This window comes from Syngnathus typhle, linkage group LG1, assembly GCF_033458585.1.
Source record: "Syngnathus typhle isolate RoL2023-S1 ecotype Sweden linkage group LG1, RoL_Styp_1.0, whole genome shotgun sequence".
In the NCBI taxonomy this organism is placed as follows: Eukaryota; Metazoa; Chordata; class Actinopteri; order Syngnathiformes; family Syngnathidae; genus Syngnathus; species Syngnathus typhle.
The window spans coordinates 23,577,580-23,595,812 of record NC_083738.1 but is presented as its reverse complement, the minus strand read 5'-3'; the positions used below and the strand labels follow the sequence as shown (position 1 = coordinate 23,595,812).

The window sequence follows — 18,233 nt, the reverse complement described above, 5'->3', positions numbered from 1 at the left end:
TGTATGTATGTATGTATGTATGTATGTATGTATGTATGTATGTATGTATGTATGTATGTATGTATGTATGTATGTATGTATGTATGTATGTATGTATGTATGTATGTATGTATGTATGTATGTATGTATGTATGTATGTATGTATGTATGTATGTATGTATGTATGTATGTATTTATTTTAATAAATCCACTGACGGCTTTTCAAAAGCAATGACTTTTTATTTGATCATTCTGATGGTATTGTTTTTCCTTTCATTAACATGGAGCTACCAACAAAAGTGTGTAGTTAGCGTTTGCGGTATGTATTTAGGATGTTGATTGAGCTTTGCATAACACTGAGTCGTCTTGAAACGCTACTTTGTTGCCATCTTGTGGTCAATATACGAAATGCTATCGGTTGTGTCTCGCGCGAGTTTGTATATTCGTTTTAAAAGTAAAAATGGGAAAGGGCTGTAGTCCATCAAAAAATCAATCTTGCTTGACTTTCATTCATCCAATATTTTTACCATCTGATTGGTCACTGAGGCAAGAAAAAAAAAAGACCGTTATTTCTCTATGTGTAAAGCCAAGTAATAGTCGTACATAAAATTGCCCTTTCCAAACCAGTAAACTATATTAAATGAGTTAACCAGGTGACACACCGATTGTCTTTATTATTTTATTGGTCAATTAAACAAGGTAAAACAACAGATGGTATAATAATAATGCATGGTAAATTTAACAATAAGTAAATGAAATATAAGAAATCAATGATGAAAATGCACGGTAAATCTAAGAGAATAATAACATGGTAAATAAGACAAAGGAATAATAATGCATAGTAAATCATCAGATCACATTAAGTCAAGAAGAAGAAGAAGAAGTAAACAGAATCATAACGCTTGGTAAATCTAACAAAAAGACTAATGCACGGTAAATCAGTCATAATGCATCAATCAATGGTAAATCAAACAGAACGATCATGGAAGGTCAATTGCATTCACATGATTACCCGCCACTTGTATTGGCGCCTTTATCCAGCGCATAACGCTCCGTGGGCATCTTACACATGTAGCCGTTGAGTTGCAAGCACGACATCATCTTCCATTTGCCAGACTGAAAGTCCAAGTGAGATTGATTTTAATGCGAAAAAAACTCGTCTCCGACGAGCGGGTCAATCGTTTCCGCACCCACCTGGCTCAAGGCGGCCACGCAATTCTCCAACCTGTCGCCAAGTTCTTCCGGAGCCCAGTTGGTGAAGGTCACCTTCTGGTGGTCCGACCACGCGAATTTGCCGCGAACCACCGGGGCGTTCAGTCCGATCCACGTGTCGCCGGGGGCTGCAAACAGCAAGAGAGCTCTCATTTGCTTTCCAGATATGGTAGCGATCAAGCACTTGCGACGCTTGGCGAGCGCGCACCTGACGTCAGGAGGTCTTGCAGCCAATCCCGCTCAACCTTGGAGCGAATGGACACCAGGCTGGCATTCAGATAGAGGCAGGCTTGTCGAGCGCCGTACCACGTCTTTCTCTCATCAAAAGGTTTGTAGCAAAAGTCCGCAAACTCCTCCCATTCAGGTCCCAAGCATCTCGGCTCTGCGCGCAAGATGGCGTCACGTGATGAAGTATGCTTTCTATTCTAGACAGCCTACTCACCCTGGTCAACAAATGTGTAAGACGGTGATCGAGCCAAACCGTCATCATCGCTGCAGACAGTAAAGTGAGAATGAGCCGGGCGTCTTCAAATAGACGCTGCAGTGAGAGCCAACCTCGAGGTGATCCCGTTCCTGGCGGAGCTGCTGTAGGCCTTCTGTGGGTGTCTCTTCAGCAAAGACACAATTCCTCCAATCGCGTTCTCAATGACGCCCGAGTGAATGGCAGCCGCGCAGATGTTTGACTCCTGACCTCAGAGAACATCTCAAACAAAGAAGAAGAACTCTGCTGGCAGGTCATGCACTAATTAACATACTTGTTTGTAGATCTGTGTTCCGTAGACCGTGTAGGTTTGGGCGCAGCCCTGCGGGCACCGGACCCTGCGGGAGACCTTGAGTTACGAGGAGGCTTTTGTGCAAGAAAAATTGATGGCGGGTTTGACTCACGTCATTGAACCGTCGAGGCCGAGGCTGGTGGCTGTGCTGCTGCATAAGATGTCTGCGGGTCAGAAGGGTAAATCAAAGGCTGTTTCTTGCTGGTTTTTCCACTGCACTCCGAACGTCGGTACTCACCGCGAGAGGTGTCATCAGGCGTGCACCCTAAGACGTCAAAGCGAAGGCCAAAAAACCTTGGCAGTAGGCGGACGTACTGGGCCATCACAAACCTGGTTAGCATGTACGTCCCCACAGCAAGCTGAAAACAAAACACACGCGCGTTTGCAATGAATGACAACAGCCCGGATGACAAAGTTGGCGTCGGTTACCGCTCGCTCACCTGCTCTGGGTGGCGATACCAAGTTTCTCCGTCAGTACTGAACTCCAACTCAAATACGTTGGAACTTTCCAATTGGTATGGACACCTCTGGGTCACAATGCCCGTCACCTTGAAGCGCTGACCGAGGTTCACCTGGATCCAGCTGTCGACTGAGGGCGGAAGGCATTCCATTGCATTGCTCAGGATACCAAACTACCAACAACTACGACGGAGAGCTTTGGTTTTTTTTCGTTTTTTTTACATACGTATTTTGGACGGTCTCCAGCAACCGCTGCTCCCCAGACGCGCTTTGTGAGGTTCGCCATTGATCGCAGAGGAAGAGGCTGAAAAGGAGGAGTCTGGGATTGTCCCGTCAGCGATGCCCAGACTGTCAAGACACACTGTGGAAAGACAAAAAAGTGGAAGGAACGCTCGCTCATTCACTCTCACGTCTGGCCAGCCGTCTGTCCCTAGCCGACGCGCTTTCTGGGGATTCGTTGGATTCTTTCCTTGTGAAGCCCACCTTTCTCCTCACAGCTGTAGACGATGTGGAGGTATTTGGAGACACCAGGGCAGGGGTCCGTACCCGTAGGGTGAATGGGGCAAAGCTGATGTTTGTCACACAATGCTCTAAAGTGAGAGAGAGCCCCTTTCATCCTGCAGCGATCTGCAAATGACGACACAGCGCCATTTTATGCACATTTCATTCAACTTGTTGCAGGACAAAGGGAATTTCAATGGTTAATGACTAAAGTGTCTAAGTCCATGCATATTGATATTAAATTATAGGTTACAAATGAGTTGCTGGACTACGTGTGACACCTCGCGACAGAAACGGCTCCAGGACAGCGAGCTAGAATCAACAATGCCACTGGAGGATTCTTACCGTGTGATCCGGCGCCGCCACTCGGACAGATGTCGCTACGCCGCCGTCCGTGGAAAGCCGTCTGTACGCGGATAACTCTTTCATCTGAACATTTTAGGAGTCTCGAATCGTCTTGGCAGACAAATTCCTCCTTGTAGCCTGCGAGCGAGAGAGCACAACCGTTGACTTCTCTCCGTCTTTTTTTTACAGAGACAATGAAGGCGACTTACCGTCATGTAGCAGCAGCTGGGGTTTTGCTGTCTTTCCTAGAAGCGGGAACCAGAACGTGTGATGAAGGTCCATCCACCGTGGGGCGTCACATCTCACTTACCTTTTCCTCTTTTCTTGCAGACGTAGCCTTTCATGTTGTCGCACTTGTCACGCTTCCAGTCACTGCTGCCGGTGAGCAAGGAAAGACATTTCCCCCCTTTGACGTCAACTGGGGGGAGGGAGGGGGGCAGACAAGATCTGAGCAAGCGCTCATCCGTTCCTCCAAAGTGCAGCTGACAACCGCCTCAGCCCGACCTGCACTCGAGTGGAGGTAAGAGAAGGGGGATCCGTCAGCCCACTTGCCGCCGTCACCCTCGATGGAGGCATTGCTGCCCAACCACAGGGAGGCGTCATCACCCATCAGAACCATGGCGATACCTTTGGATCCCAAGGAGAACATGCAAGATTCCAAAACGACTCACACTTGACTACAACTTGACGGGTGTGGCACAGCCATGACAAAGTGCTAACAATACTGCAACAAAGAGTGAAGCCAAAAAACAACCAAGCAAAGCTGGCCATATCTCAGCTTGATCACGTTTCGAGTTGGAAAGGAAGGTGAAGTAGTAAAAAAAAAAACAAAGTTTCTTTCTCGAGTCATACGCAAATTCACGGCCAGCCTACCCCATATGAAGGCCTGCTCACGCGAGTCGGTAATGCTGAGCAGGTCCCCTTCGAGGCGTTTGCAGTCGTCTTGCGCCTTCTGCCAGGTCTTGGTGGGCTGGCTGATCATCAGGTAGCAGAAGTCGTCGGTGGGGTTCCCCAGCCACCAGCCGCATTTGTAAGTCCAGCCTGCGAGCCATAGACGGCATAAGACAGCGGCAGTGCGGCATAAGACAGCGGCAGTGCGGGACACCTACTGACTAGGCTGAGTGATGATGGCAGCCATCGAGTCCCTCCGTGCTTGGCTGCAAGGAAAGGGGGTCAAGTATCAGCAAATGCGATGGATGCGTCCAAAAAGGAGCGCTCGGGAGCGACGTTTGCACCTGTTTTGCAGAAGAATGGCCGCGCCGTTGAGCACTGACAGCCACTCAACTCCCCAACAGAATTTGGGAATGCACAGTCCCCCGTGGTGCCATTTTCCCACCGTTTGTACTCCTGCGGACGACACGCGTGTATTGGACTCCCAACGCCCTTCCTGGGCTCACTCGCGCCCACGTTTTGCCCATTTCCCCTCCAAAACAATCCAATCGTTGAGTGGCATTTCTCCCCTTTTTTTATGCTGCTCAAATTTGGACTTTCCCAGCGCAGCTTTTGAAAAATAAGCAATTCACTTACAAAGGTTGTTCCGTCACTCCACTCGTAGTCGTCGCCCGTCGTCTTTTTGAGTCCCACCAAAGCAGATTGTGGGGTCTGCGAGTGATCTTGAGGAAAGGAAGGAAGGAAGGAAAAAGAGTTTCAGGGCAATAAGAGCTTCAGGCAAATGACGAGTGTGGCGGTTCCTCTTGGTCCTCACCATACACAAATTGGGCCTCTCGCTTAGAGTGGACGCTAGCCAGCCAGCCTCCCCATGCTTGACAGAACTTCTCGGCATCGTCATAATTTTTATACGTCTTCTCGTAACGGTAACAATAATCGTCATAGTGGAAGGTGTTGTCGTCGCAGTAGGCAGCTGGGCCCGCAAAGAAAAACGTTACCGTGACAAGACGGCCAAAGTGCAAATAAGCGTGCTACAACTCACTCGTCACGACATCAGGACCACGTTTGGGGGAACACGTCTGTTCCTCTGGGCAGCCTGCACAAAAAAAGACCCGTTTGCTTCTTTCATCTGCAACGTGAGCACGGACGTGCAGGCTTACTCAGCGGCCGTTTGCACATGTAGGCCAACGAGGAATGACAGGAACCAGAGCGCCACTTCCCAAGCTGTCCCATTCCCCCTTGGTTGACGTAGGCGCAGGACGCAACGTCGGCACTGTCGGGAGAAAAAAAAAAAGGATTATTTTCCTGTTTTTTTCTCCTCCAAAAGTGTCCGTCTTCAAAATTGGTTCCAGAACCTCCGCCTGACAACAGCATGCAGAGTTGTGAGGTCTTACCTTTCCAGTTGATTTGGGGCCCAGTTGGTGTGCTTTATTGTCTGGCCATCAGACCAGGACAGCTTCTGGCTCCCGCCTTCAAAGCGACACCAGAGCTCGTCGCATTTCTGGGGGGAAAAAAGGAAACAGTCCCAGTTGTCGCTCCAGAGTCCACTGCCGCTTCCATCTCACCAGGTTGGAGAGTCCCAGCCAGAAGGGGGTGTCCATGCCCATGGTCCCCTTCACAAAGTCTTCCTCGGCCGAGGAGGTGATCGAGACCAGGTTGCCGCCCTCAGAGACGCAGTGGTGCCAGGCGCCCAGCCAACCGTTGGGGGCCTCCACCTTCTTGTAGCAGCTGGAGTTGTGCTCGACCCACCCGGGAGCACACTGGTTGGCTGAGGGCATAATTTGGGGAACAGGCGGACAGATCAGAGCACACTCCTGTTTTTGCCATGCAGTCCACTTTTGAGCAAAGGGTCATTTTCTCGGGTCAGGCAAATTGGAAGATCACTCGACGTGGTTAAGCTCAGCCCAGTGCATTTTTTGAAATGATTCCGGAAAATTCACCTTCACGCTTGAGAAACAACCCGTCCGCACACAAACTGCCGCTGTGCAAGTTAAGACGATGCAAAAAGCATTCAACACGTGGCTGAGTACTTCACAAAAATGAACAAAAAAAACGCAAAGAATTTGTCGGTTGGCATGGTGTGACTCCAGGATCATGTGTTTTTGACGCTCAGTCTGACTTACCGTCAAGAGTTGGCGCTGTCAATCCTGCAAGAGGAAACGAAAAGACAGACATTAAGGCACAGACGGACGTCAAGGGGCGATAACGGTCGGTGGAGCGTCATGCTTCACTTACCTTTTCCTTTTTTCTTGCAGACGTAGCCTCTCTTGTTGCCGCACGGGTCGTACTTCCAGTCGCCGCTGGCAGTGAGCAAGGAAAGACACTGCCCCCCTTTGGCGTCACCTGGAGGGAGGGAGGGAGGGAGGGAGGGAGGGAGGGAGGGAGGGAGGGAGGGAGGGAGGGAGGGAGGGAGGGAGGGAGGGAGGGAGGGAGGGAGGGAGGGAGGGAGGGAGGGAGGGAGGGAGGGAGGGAGGGAGGGAGGGGGAGAGACAAGATCTGAGCGCCCATCCGTTCCTCCAAAGTGCAGCTGACAACTGCCTCCGACTGACCTTCCCAATGGCGCTTGAACGTGAACGAGGATCCGTCAATCCATTTGCCGTCATCGTCATCGAGTGAGACATCGGCGCCCAACCACAGAGAGGATGCTTGTCCCTGACTCTTGACGAAACCTGTGGATCAAAAGAGAACATGCAAGAAGAATAGGGGGATGTTAGCCAAGATGACGAGAAGTAGTATCAACACCAAGCCAGCAATAACAGTGCGGTATCCTATGCTTGAACTATTATTTCATGTTCTAATGATAACAGTTGCATTTTTTTTCTTTTTTGGTCAATGTGGGACGAACACAGGATCCAGACAGACTCGGCTGCTCAATCCATATATTTCTTGGTGTAGAAGTAAAACCTCAACTGATGACAATGATATTGATAATAATAATAATAAATTATATTTATAACGCACTTTACATTCGAGGGAATCTCAAAGTGCTACATGGCAGATAAAAAAACAAGAAAACAAAACAAGGACAAGTTTAAAACAACTGGACGACAACCAAGATATGAGAGAAATTACGGAAATGCTAAGGTAAAGAGGTGAGTTTTAAGTCCAGTTTTGAAAGAGTCAGTGGATTGGGGTGCTCTTAGGTGGTCGGGGAGGGAGTTCCACAGTGTAGGGGCTGTATGGCAGAAGGCCCGGTCGCCCATGGTGCGCAGCTTGGTTTTAGGAATTTTGATACACATATTGATATGTGTAGCATCCACAAAAGTTCTTGGTGAAATTGCACAACCACTGACTCACATATGCATTATGTCTTACATCTGGTAGATTTCCAAAGGACATGAAAATAGCTACTACCGCTGTGGAAATAGACTAATTTCACTCCATTCTCTCTCTCTGCTCTTTCAGTTCTCCGAGATCCTTGAAAAAGTTTCACAGAAAAACTCAACAACTTTGTTGAATAAAGAAAAGAAAGAAGTCAATATGGATTCTCAGCGCAACATCAATGGCACTAATGGATCCTATCGAGAGCGTCACGCACACAAAAAAAAGGTGATGGGTATTTTCACAGATCTAAAGGAAGCATTTGACACAATAAATCATGGCATCAGAGTGGACTGGGTGAGGAGCGACTTAATCAACATGCAGCAATTTGTAAAAATTGGAGATCAGACTTTTTGCCCATAACATGTGGAGAACCTCAAGGGTCGGCTATCCTTGCTCCTAAACACGATCATCGGGCAGTAATGCATCAAAAATAATGAAATGCATTTTGTTTTGCTCGTGATACAAACATCTATTGCGCTGTGGACAATGGACAGCAGCTTATGGAAACAACCACAATTTGAGGGAACCAAAATTCGCATGATTTGCAAAGTTCACATATTAAACCTCATTTGGAAGGGAAAATTGACAATCTTATGATGGAAAGAGCTTCTGACATAAAATTCCTGGGTGTGACTGTTGACAATAAAAATCTGCTGGAAATCATGTCAAAACAAAAATGTCAAAGGCAATTCGGAAGCATTGCGGACTCCAGATACCGATATCGACTCAGATTGCCATATCTGAACTACCGTGTGGGGAATATGGGGTAACACCGAATAAGTCAAGCAATAAGAAAAATAACAAGGAGAATACAAACGCACTTTTTATAATACCAGACAAAACTTTTGTCACTCAGGGATCTCGATCAAACACAAGACAGCTCAAATTATGATGTACACAGCAAGATATGGTGACCTTCTTCCAAGCGGGAGACACTTTTTTTTTTTATGGAAAGGCAGGCAGGGTAGGGTGGCTATCATCTGAGACGGAAACTGAATATTAGGCGTGGAAAAGTCTGCTGAACAACTATAAAAATGTGTATTACTGTTTGTGGGGTGAAATTGTGCAATGGTCGAGAAAAGGAGCACACGTAAAAACTGCTCAAAAAAGTGTATCAAATCTGGTCTCTTAACATGCATGAGAAAAAAGACAAAGTGACTACACACAGGCAAAAAGGAATCTGAAAGTGTCTCTTTTATTGATTTGTATGTTGAATTATTTGTTGAATGGATTAGGGTGGGAATCTAAAAAGCTCTGCTTCCTCCTACTCCAGCATTCTTTGTTGTTTTTGGGTTGTTGTTTTTTCATTTTGGGTGACTTCGATATAGCACTTTATTTTCCTATTTACATGTTTCAAATGTGTGCAAAATAAACAGAACTTGTTCATGGCCAATATTTCAATTCACGGCCGCCTACCGTGCACTAAGCCCTGCTCGTGCGAGTCGGCGATGCTGAGCAGGTTCCCTTGGTGGGCTTGGCAGTGGTCTTGTGCCTCCTGCCAGGTCTTGGTGGGCTGTGGGATGATCAGGTAGCAGAAGTCGCTGGAGGGGCGGTCCAGCCACCAGCCGCATTTTTCAGTCCAGTCTGCGAGCCAGACATAAGACGGCGTTACGCAAGACAGTGCAAGACGGACGGCGCCAGTGCTGGACACCTACCAGGTCGGCCCACCAATGGTGGCAGCTGTGGACGCCATTTGCCGCGCTTGGCTGCAGAGAAAGGGGGTATAAGCAAATGCGGGACCCGTTCAAAAGGAGCGCTCGGGAGCGACGTTAGTACCTGTTTGGCAAATAACTGACTGATTCCAGTGGCATGGTAAGTTCAGGTAGATCCGTGCATCAAATATTGTTGCACAGTCACCACCGGAGTAGCTTCTGTCATCGATGTCTTCGTAGTCCTGCGGACGAGATTTTGGATAGAACTTTAAGCGTGTTGCATTTGATCTGGTCGTCTTCCTGCCGCATTTCCTCATTTAATCGCGTGCCTTCTCTCATTCAAGTTTCACTTTGGTTTGTCGGCTTCACTTTATTGTCAGTCAAAGTAGTATGAACATTGCAATGAAATGAAGCATCTTGTGCCCTCTCTGGCGAGCCAAAGGTCTCATGCGCAATGCAACTAACCCTGAATACCTAAAGACAAACCAGAGGCACCATCCAGGATAGTTCCTGGACATCTTAACTGCCTCCTCGCTGTCTCTAAAATCAGAGCGCCAAAAATGTCTCATCGGCTGCCCGATGCCTCAAGACAAAACGGATGCCTGCAAACCGACTTTTTCAAAGGCCTCCAGCAATTCATTTACCAAAACTGTTCCGTCACTCCACTTGTAGTTGTTGCCCTTCTTCTTGACTCCCACCCAAGGATAATGATTACTTTGAAGCTGATCTTGATGAAAGGAGGGAGAACAACAGCTTCAGGGCAAGAAGAGCTTCAGCCAAGTGATGACTACGGCGGTTTCTCTTGGTGCTTACCATGCAGGAATTGAGCATCTCGCTTAGAGTGGACGCGAGGCAGGTGGGCTCCCCGGGCGAGACAGAACTCCTCAGCATACTCTTGAGTTTCAAGACTCGGGCCATGAAAATAGCAATGATCGCCATAAAGCACGTTGCCATCGTCGCAGTCAGAAGCTGAGGGCACAAAGAAAAACATTGAGGAGGAAACCATGACCAGATGGTGCAAATAGGCGTGCTGCAACTCACTCTTCACTACAGCAGGATCACTTTTGGGGGAACACGTCAGGCAGTCTGCATAGAAAAAGACCCTGTTTGAGCTTTTCTCCTTTGAAAGTCAACCTGATTACAAACATACAGGCTTACCCAGCGGCCGTTTGCACATGTAGGCTAAGGAGGAAGCGCAGGAGCCAGACCTCCACTTCCCGGAATCCTTCCAAGCCTTTTGGTCAACGTAGGCGCAGGACGCGACGTCGGCGCTGTCGGTAGATTAAAAAAACAAAAAAAACAAAATGTTCCTATTTTTCCTTGAGTGGTCATTCTCAAAATTGGTTCCAGAAACTTTACGCCGACGTCTCCGCCTGACAACAGCATGCAGAGTTGTGAGGTCTTACCTTTCGAGTTGATTTGGGGCCCAGTTGGTGTGCTTTATTATCTGGCCATCAGACCAGGCCAGCTTCTGACTCCCACCTTCAAAGCGACACCAGACCTTGTCGCATTTCTGGGGGGAGAAAAGAAAACAGTTCCAGTTGTCGCCGCAGAGTCCACTGCCGCTTCCGTCTCACCTGGTTGGAGAGTCCCAGCCAGAAGTGGTTGTACTTGGCCATGGTCGTCTTCACAAACTTTTCCTCGGCCGAGGAGGTGATCGAGACCAGGTTGCCGCCCTCAGAGACGCAGTGGTGCCAGGCACCCAGCCAACCGTTGGGGACTGCCATCTTCTTGTAGCAGCTGGTGCGGTGCCCGCGCCACCCGGGAGCACACTGGTTGGCTGAGGGCACAATTTGGGGAACAGGCGGACAGATCAGAGCACAGCGATGGCATGTTTTTACTCGATGCCCTTCATTGGGCGCATGGCAACCAAATGCACGAGGATTCTGTCAGGGGGGGCAATGCTCATTGTCCCTTTGGCCCCTTCCAAAAACTTGCCTGTCCTTCATTTTGGGGTGAGCTGCTGATTGTTTGCATCAAAGCATCACTTGTGCCTGCCAAGGATTGATTGGTTGATTGATTCACCTTTATTTCTTCACAACATCATTGATCATGATTACATGTCCACAGATCATGACATGAGATTGCACACAACTGCCCCAAAGTTCTGCTATTAAGCTCAGGGCCGGTTCTAGGAATGAACATGAGGAGGGGGCAGTCAGAAATGTGAAGGGGGCATGTTGTTGTTGTTGTTTTACACATTTTTAACACTGTTAGTGTTTTCTTCACGGCAGTTGTTAGCTGTGTGTCCAGATCTCAACCTGGAGAAGTGGATTCCACTCTGTCAGGCCTCTACACCAAGACCTGTCAAGCTTGGGTGTCCCACCTGAAGATTGAAGCTTCTGCTGGTATTGCTCTTAGGGTCACTGAGGCACACAAACCCCCTGACCACAATAAGGTGGCAATCTCTCAGGGACGGGGGGGGGGGGGGACATGTAATATGAATGTCATATTAACTATTATTTGAGTTGTCGTCAATCATTAGTTATATCACGGGTCATTACGACGAGTTTGGTGGAGTTTTTACTGCTTCTTCCAACTCCTACCGCGCTGACTGTAACTTGACACTCTCTGGCTGCGTCTTGCCTCTCAGTGATTGGATGTTTACGGAGGGGCGCGGAGTCCTGACAGCAGGCTGTGTGAGGACACTGCACCGACATGAGGGAAGAGAGGGGGCTGATTAACGTGTTTCTATCAGCGGATTTTTCACTTCTAAAAGTTTGATTCGAGGGGCCCCTGCGTAGTACATTTCATCACGTTGTCGACAGCGGTATTGTTTGAGCAATGGACTCTGTTGAACTGACTCTTTTTAATTGACTAAATTGCTTACCTGACGCGCATGTCCAATATATGCCAAGCATGAGAATAGACAACTCGAGTGCCTCCCACATCTTGGAGAGAGAGCGCGGAAAAAAAAATCGCCTCACTGAGGGGCGCAGCGATTGCAGTCAGGAGAAAAGAAATGATAAATCGCCTTACTGACAATGGCCTGTGGATTACAGTCAGGAGAAACAAATGGACGTTTGGTGTGCCTGCTCCAAGCCAGAGGCAGGCCAAGTCCACACGCCAACCACGTCACGTAGCACAAAATGTGGGAGTGGCGAGCGCGTGTGATGGACGCACTGTACCCTTTGAGTCCTTTTTTTTTTTTTTGTTACTTTGATTCCTTTATTTTTTTTGGTTACTTTGTAAATGTTCTGGTGTATCATGAAAAATCATGAAATCCAAGTAGGAAAGTGGGAATGAAAGGAGGTGGAATTCAATGTATTCATTTCACAGTAAATCAAAATCATGAAATCCAAGCATGAGAGTGGGAATGAAATGAGGTGTAATTCAATGTATTCATTTAACAGTAAATCGAAATCATGATATCCAAGTCTGAAAGTGGGAATCAAATGAGATGTACTTGTGAATGAAAATGAGCGAGGAGACGATGAGCAAATGAATCTGAGAGAAATGAGGGGGAAACGTCAAGGCCCTTGAGTGCAATAATTTGCACGCCATGTGGGGATCTTGTGGCTTGTTGGCTCTTTGGGGGAAGCAAACACTTGAGGACTCAGACGACTCCTCGATGGGATTGTTATCTTGTACACATTTTCAGGCACTTACACAGGGTGACCAGATTTGGGGTTTTCAAAAGGGGGGGGGGGTCATGGGTGTGTCTATGTTATCACACAAATGACATGGTGTCTGTATAGCAATTGCATTTATTGGTTCAAATAGCACAAAACATATGTAAAATACTTTTTATTAATATTTATAATATAAATATAAGAAAAAGTCTCATATTATTCTTATTGTACTTTTCATTCAGCTCCTCCGTGAACGTGCAGTTTGGTTTCGGGATTGCTTGTAAACACTCGGTGTAAGCTGACTAGCCCACCCTACATCCACACGCACGCGCACACCCACACACACACACACACACACACAGAGTGACAATCAAAGTGATACATTTGAGGAGAAAGGCGTGACTTATTTGCAAACCATACTGAGAAACCTGGAATTGAGTGAAACGGAACGGAGTGGCAATTCTATTGACAATGTACTGTACATGTATTAAGTTTGAGGCAGTCCGAAAAAATCCCGGAAGATTTTGAAATTGCCCCCAGACATCTTTTTAGCTCTCTTAAGTTGGACGAGAAGATACAATTTGGAAGCCTGGCACCTGGACCCATCTCACAAATGAACAAATCGGGAAAACAGTTCAAATTCCTTGCACATTTGTTTTTAAAAGAGCCAAAGTCTGTCTATCCATTGGTCTCAAATAATTACATTGAAACAAACAAAGTGTGAGCGGCGTGACTCACATCACACACAATTGTGGTCACCTTGCGGGTGAGACGGGAGGTGTAAATGTCCTTCAGGGAGGGGAGTGAAGCACCATCTAATCCTACCAGCTGTGTTCACTATGCGCTGCAGGGCCTTCATGTTGTATTCAGTGCAGCTACCACTCCACACAGTGATACAACTGGAGAGGACACTCTCAGTGGTGCCATGGTAGAATGTGCGCATGATGGCTGGTGGAGCACCTGCTCGCCTGATGTTTGCATGAAATGACTTTTTTTGTCTTTCTTTTTTACGCTACACTAGTGCGGTGGCCTTTGGAGAAGCTATCGGTGAATGCTTCATTTGCGCAATACTATATTAGGCGCAGGGTTCAATGCCATCGCCGGCCATCTAGTGTGGGCTTTGCATGTTTTCACCCCTTCCCTGCGTGGGTTTCCTCCCACGTTCCAAACACACTCATGATAGGCGTAATGGCCGCTTCTAATTGTTTTTTTTTTTTTTGTTATTTTTTTTAATGGTGACAGACAAGAATAACCGCGACCCTCGTGAGGATAAGCACTTAAGGACAATGGATGGATTTGATTACCGTGTTTTTCCATGCATAATGCTCAAAATTTAACTAATTTATTGTCCAAAAATCTGGGGTGCGCATTATGCATGGATACAACAATTTTTGAAGAAAATCTCCCTCAAAATAAAACTTTAAATCACACCTTTCTTCTTGTTTGTTGTCAATCGCGCATCGCATTCAGCCATCCTGCCCAACACAGTCAGTAAAATTCATAATTGACGACACATCGTTTGATGCGATGGTGCAATCCTTGATGGTGTGTTATTGTCAAATATTGTTTGTTTTTTAATCTCCATCGCAGACCGGATATCATACGGAGGCCGCCATGACAGTATGCGCAGAACGGATGCGCAAGACACGTCAGCTATATAAAGAGCGAGACTTCAGTTCTCTACCTATTAGTTTTAATTCACAGTTTAATTAGCAGTTTCAATCAGCAAATAACAAAATGCGTATTACAGGTAATATTTTATTTCACAACACTTTGCCTTGTTCCTTTCTTCGCTGCTGTTCACTTCAAACACGCTCCATACGAACAATGCTCTCGTATCAGACGCTTACTCGATCACCTGCTCGTTTGCTGTCACAATGTACCCGACACAAATCCGAAACATTTCTTCGCTATCGGGTTTGCTACCGCATGCGCAGTGATACTGACCGGCAGAATAACATCCGGTTGTTCCCAAAGATGATCTTTTTTCTGAAATAATTTTACGTTTATGGACTTAAGTAGGAGTCAAAATTTGGGTGCGTATTGTACATGGGTACAAGCTTTTTTCCAGCATCGACATGCCATTTTTAGGGTGCGTATTATGCACGGGGGTGCATTATGCATGGAAAAACACAGTACAATTATCTGGATACAAACACGACCCAAAAATAAGGTTTAACATTACCTTTTTAATTTTGTTTGTATTTTTGGGGTTAAAGGTCATCACAGCCTGCTCTCCAAAATCACAGGGTCTTCGCTTTGGCCAGCCGGAGATGGTAATCCGCCCACCGCCTCCGGTACTATCATAGATAAAAAGAAAAAACATGTCAATAAATTTCTATTGAGAGAAATGGATTGTCAGATGTCTTGAATGAGCTGAAGAGTTTGACGTTGGAACGGTTTGAATCAGATGAGGAGCTACAACTTCCACAATAGAGAAATTCCATGCTGACCTTTGACCTGCCGGCTCAGGAGACGTGGTCCTGTCAGGCCGATGCTCAGCGCTCCGATGGGCGCGGTGATCAAGATGGCTAACACGGCTAACGTTAGCACGTCCAAACCAAACTTCACCAACGTCTCGTCATTCGTATCTCTCGCCGTGTCCAACGCCGTCGAGCCGATGGCCGCCTGTCACACGTTTGCGTTTTGGGATCGGAGAATAATTAAAATAGTTCCTCGGCTTCTGCTAAACTGTGACCTCTAGCCAAGGGATCAGGTGGCGTACCTGCACGGTGGCTTTGGGCATCCAGGCGATAGCAATGAAGAGTTTCTCCTTGAGCACAAAGCCCGCACCGTGCACTAGCGCGAAGGTGGTGACCAGTCGCACCACCAGACCGATGGTGATGACAGCCACACCCAAACCTGCACGGGACCGCAATTGAGTCGACGCCACGCGATGGGGCAGCGCCCCATCCCGTGGCGTACTTCTCACCCACAGTGCTGAGGCTCAGCGTCGTTATGACAATCTCTGCTCCAATCAGGCCGAAGAGGAGGGGCTGGAACACATCCCAGCACCTCCCCAATATGGCCGCCACGCCCGCCTGCAGGGAAACACCACGTCATTGGCTGTCCAGTCGCGGTACGGGCCTACGGCATCTATTCAAGTGGCGAGCACGGTATCATTTCTTTTTTCTTCAACAGGTTAACCATGATTGCCTTGTCAGCGCGCCAACCTAGCGCGGCCAGGAAGGCCAGAACCAAGGTGCAGAGGCCACCAGCCCCAGAGGCGCCCACCACTTGAGTGAAGAAGACGGCAAAGATGGAGAAGGCCAACAGGAGGAAGCTCCTGGTCGCCACCACGTCCTCCTGCACCAGTACCACTTTCAGCACAACAAGAACACGGACCAAAGGCTCAAACGGCTTTTCACACGTACCTGATCCACGCTGGGGAAGAAACACAAGAAGATGCCCACAAGGATCCCACCCACCACTCCACCAACCACCTCCAGGAGACCCTTCAGGATGCTCATCCATGTGGAACCTGCGTATGCTCGCATGCATGGAGAGCAGAACTCAACCCAGCTCAAAGCAAACCAGAAGACAAACCTGTGGAGAATGCCACGCCCAGACACGTAGAGAACCCCGTGATGGCCAAAATGTCGTCAAAGCTGCCAGCAGCCATCAGAAGTGTCGGGATGCCCTGCAGAATCCCCATATATCTTTGATGGAATCCAAGACGAACTTCAGGAGAAGCCCGGTACAGCTTTGGACATATACGAGGCAAAGCCGAGAGATACAGCACCTTACCTTCTCACGTCCATAACCTTCCTTCTGGAGGAGCAACATGGATGGAACCACCACCGCCGGAGACACCGCAGCCAGGACAAACCTGCGCGTGCATGAGCACGGGTCACACGTTGTCCCGCAACCACGCAAGACCACCTAAACACAACCACTGGCAAAGCTAACTCGGTGGGGAATATCCCAAGGGGTCCACAAAACAAAAATTTAAAAAATGTAACAAATTATCCAGAAAAATCTGATAAAGATTAAATATAGGTTCCCTGTGGAAGACAGGTGAATATATTGAAAAGAAATTCCTGGAAAAAAATCTGAAAATACCCTAAAGTCAGTTATCTGGCCTTGCATCTAGGTAGGTCCAAGTATATTTCAGGGAGGGCCCGTGTCCCCGCAGTCCCCCGTCTAGCTCCGCCAGTGCACACAACACATACCCCAGCAGGAATCCCCACCCCCACGGCAGAGCCAACAGGAAGTGAGAAACCACGGCAACCACGCACGCCTCCATGACACAGGGCCCGACCGCCACACGTAGGCACACGGCCTTCAAGCGGCGCAGCGCCTGCAAGAAGACCCCCGTCACCACCTGTGCATGCATGCGTGTGTGTGCGTGCGTGATACCGAGGGGTCAAGACCCAGACCGGCTCGGGCCAGGATGATGGACAGAGCCATGCTCCTCAAAGCCGCGGACCAGGCAGCGTCCACGTAGACGGCGTCTGTCACGTAGGGAACGTTCCTCAGGATCAGGCCGGCCAGCAGCATGCCTGCCCAAAGACATACAAAGCATCAGGTCTGCGTGTGCGTGAGGTGGACTACTGTCGGGTCATACCAAGCAGTGGCGGGATGGGGGGCAAGCCAGGAAACTGAACCATCCCGACTAGTCGCCCCCCCAACACTGCGCTGATGAAGATGATGACCACACCGAACACTCGCCCTCCCGGCAAACATTCTGTCCCTGTTACTGACCACACTGCACCAAAGAGCAGCGCCAACATACATGCTGGGCAAGCACATACACACACAAACACACACACAGAGTCAAAGAAATACACTCATACCCATACAATCACACAAACCCATATATAGGCAGAGACACAAGACACAGACACACACGACATATGCATACACAGAAGTGCACTTGCACAGGTCAACACGCACACACAGACACACACACATTTATATACACAAAGAGAGACATGCAGGGGGTCACAAATATGCATATTTCAAGTGGACACAGACACAAAAAATTAGGCATACATACAGAAACAGTTCATTAAGACACACATATATATATATATATACACACACACACACACACACACAAACACAGACAAACATTAATGGAGGACCCAAACGTGTACTGACTGATGGATTGTCTAGTTGGCACCTTTGGTGACGATCAGGTTGATAATTCCACGAGGTCGAGGACATCTGCTCCTCAGGCGGCTGAAGGACGAGGCGCAGCAGGAACACATCTAGACAAACAAAGACATAATCACTGTCTGTGTGTGTCTGTGCGTGCTTGACGGACCTCACCGTGTCATCCAGCTCGTGCGTCGTCACCACCGCTGGGATTGCTCCGAACCCTCCTGACCTTTACTACCTCAGTGCACTGTAACCAGTGTGACTTTAACACACACACACTCACACACAATAAAGTCTTGCACTTTGACCCCACTTGTATGTGCATGTGTGTATTTTGTGAATTCCTTCCTTGTTGTTTCTCCATCCATCTCTCTTCTTGTCTCAGTCCATAAACACTTAATGCAAACACACACGCACACAAAAAC

At 48.0% G+C, this 18,233-nt stretch overlaps 2 protein-coding genes across 2 annotated transcripts; both read right to left on the bottom strand.

The window, feature by feature from the left end:
- Nucleotides 1-644: 644 nt before the first annotated feature.
- Nucleotides 645-12,198, bottom strand: LOC133163551 (macrophage mannose receptor 1-like). Its single transcript, XM_061293585.1, has 37 exons — nucleotides 11,964-12,198; nucleotides 10,711-10,913; nucleotides 10,540-10,646; nucleotides 10,292-10,404; nucleotides 10,175-10,219; nucleotides 9,947-10,102; nucleotides 9,778-9,860; nucleotides 9,258-9,375; nucleotides 9,137-9,187; nucleotides 8,898-9,065; nucleotides 6,707-6,826; nucleotides 6,393-6,500; nucleotides 6,281-6,304; nucleotides 5,723-5,925; nucleotides 5,552-5,658; nucleotides 5,318-5,430; nucleotides 5,200-5,253; nucleotides 4,975-5,130; nucleotides 4,797-4,882; nucleotides 4,505-4,616; nucleotides 4,379-4,426; nucleotides 4,143-4,310; nucleotides 3,774-3,896; nucleotides 3,580-3,687; nucleotides 3,479-3,514; nucleotides 3,270-3,407; nucleotides 2,907-3,050; nucleotides 2,650-2,784; nucleotides 2,405-2,553; nucleotides 2,203-2,323; nucleotides 2,077-2,128; nucleotides 1,947-2,010; nucleotides 1,747-1,877; nucleotides 1,634-1,683; nucleotides 1,400-1,573; nucleotides 1,174-1,319; nucleotides 645-1,095 (listed from the first exon to the last, which is right to left on the bottom strand). The coding sequence occupies exons 1-37, from the start codon at nucleotides 12,022-12,024 to the stop codon at nucleotides 988-990; spliced, it is 4,083 nt and encodes a 1,360-aa protein (XP_061149569.1). The 5' UTR covers nucleotides 12,025-12,198; the 3' UTR covers nucleotides 645-987.
- A 2,676-nt stretch (nucleotides 12,199-14,874) lies between these two features.
- LOC133164474 (sodium/hydrogen exchanger 9B2) lies at nucleotides 14,875-18,191 on the bottom strand. The gene is made up of 12 exons (XM_061294326.1): nucleotides 17,831-18,191; nucleotides 17,273-17,443; nucleotides 17,065-17,207; nucleotides 16,878-17,005; nucleotides 16,453-16,534; nucleotides 16,252-16,345; nucleotides 16,080-16,186; nucleotides 15,862-16,011; nucleotides 15,638-15,746; nucleotides 15,431-15,567; nucleotides 15,159-15,333; nucleotides 14,875-15,005 (listed from the first exon to the last, which is right to left on the bottom strand). Exons 1-12 carry the CDS (start codon nucleotides 17,916-17,918, stop codon nucleotides 14,929-14,931), a joined length of 1,461 nt encoding a protein of 486 aa, XP_061150310.1. The 5' UTR covers nucleotides 17,919-18,191; the 3' UTR covers nucleotides 14,875-14,928.
- Nucleotides 18,192-18,233: the final 42 nt, after the last annotated feature.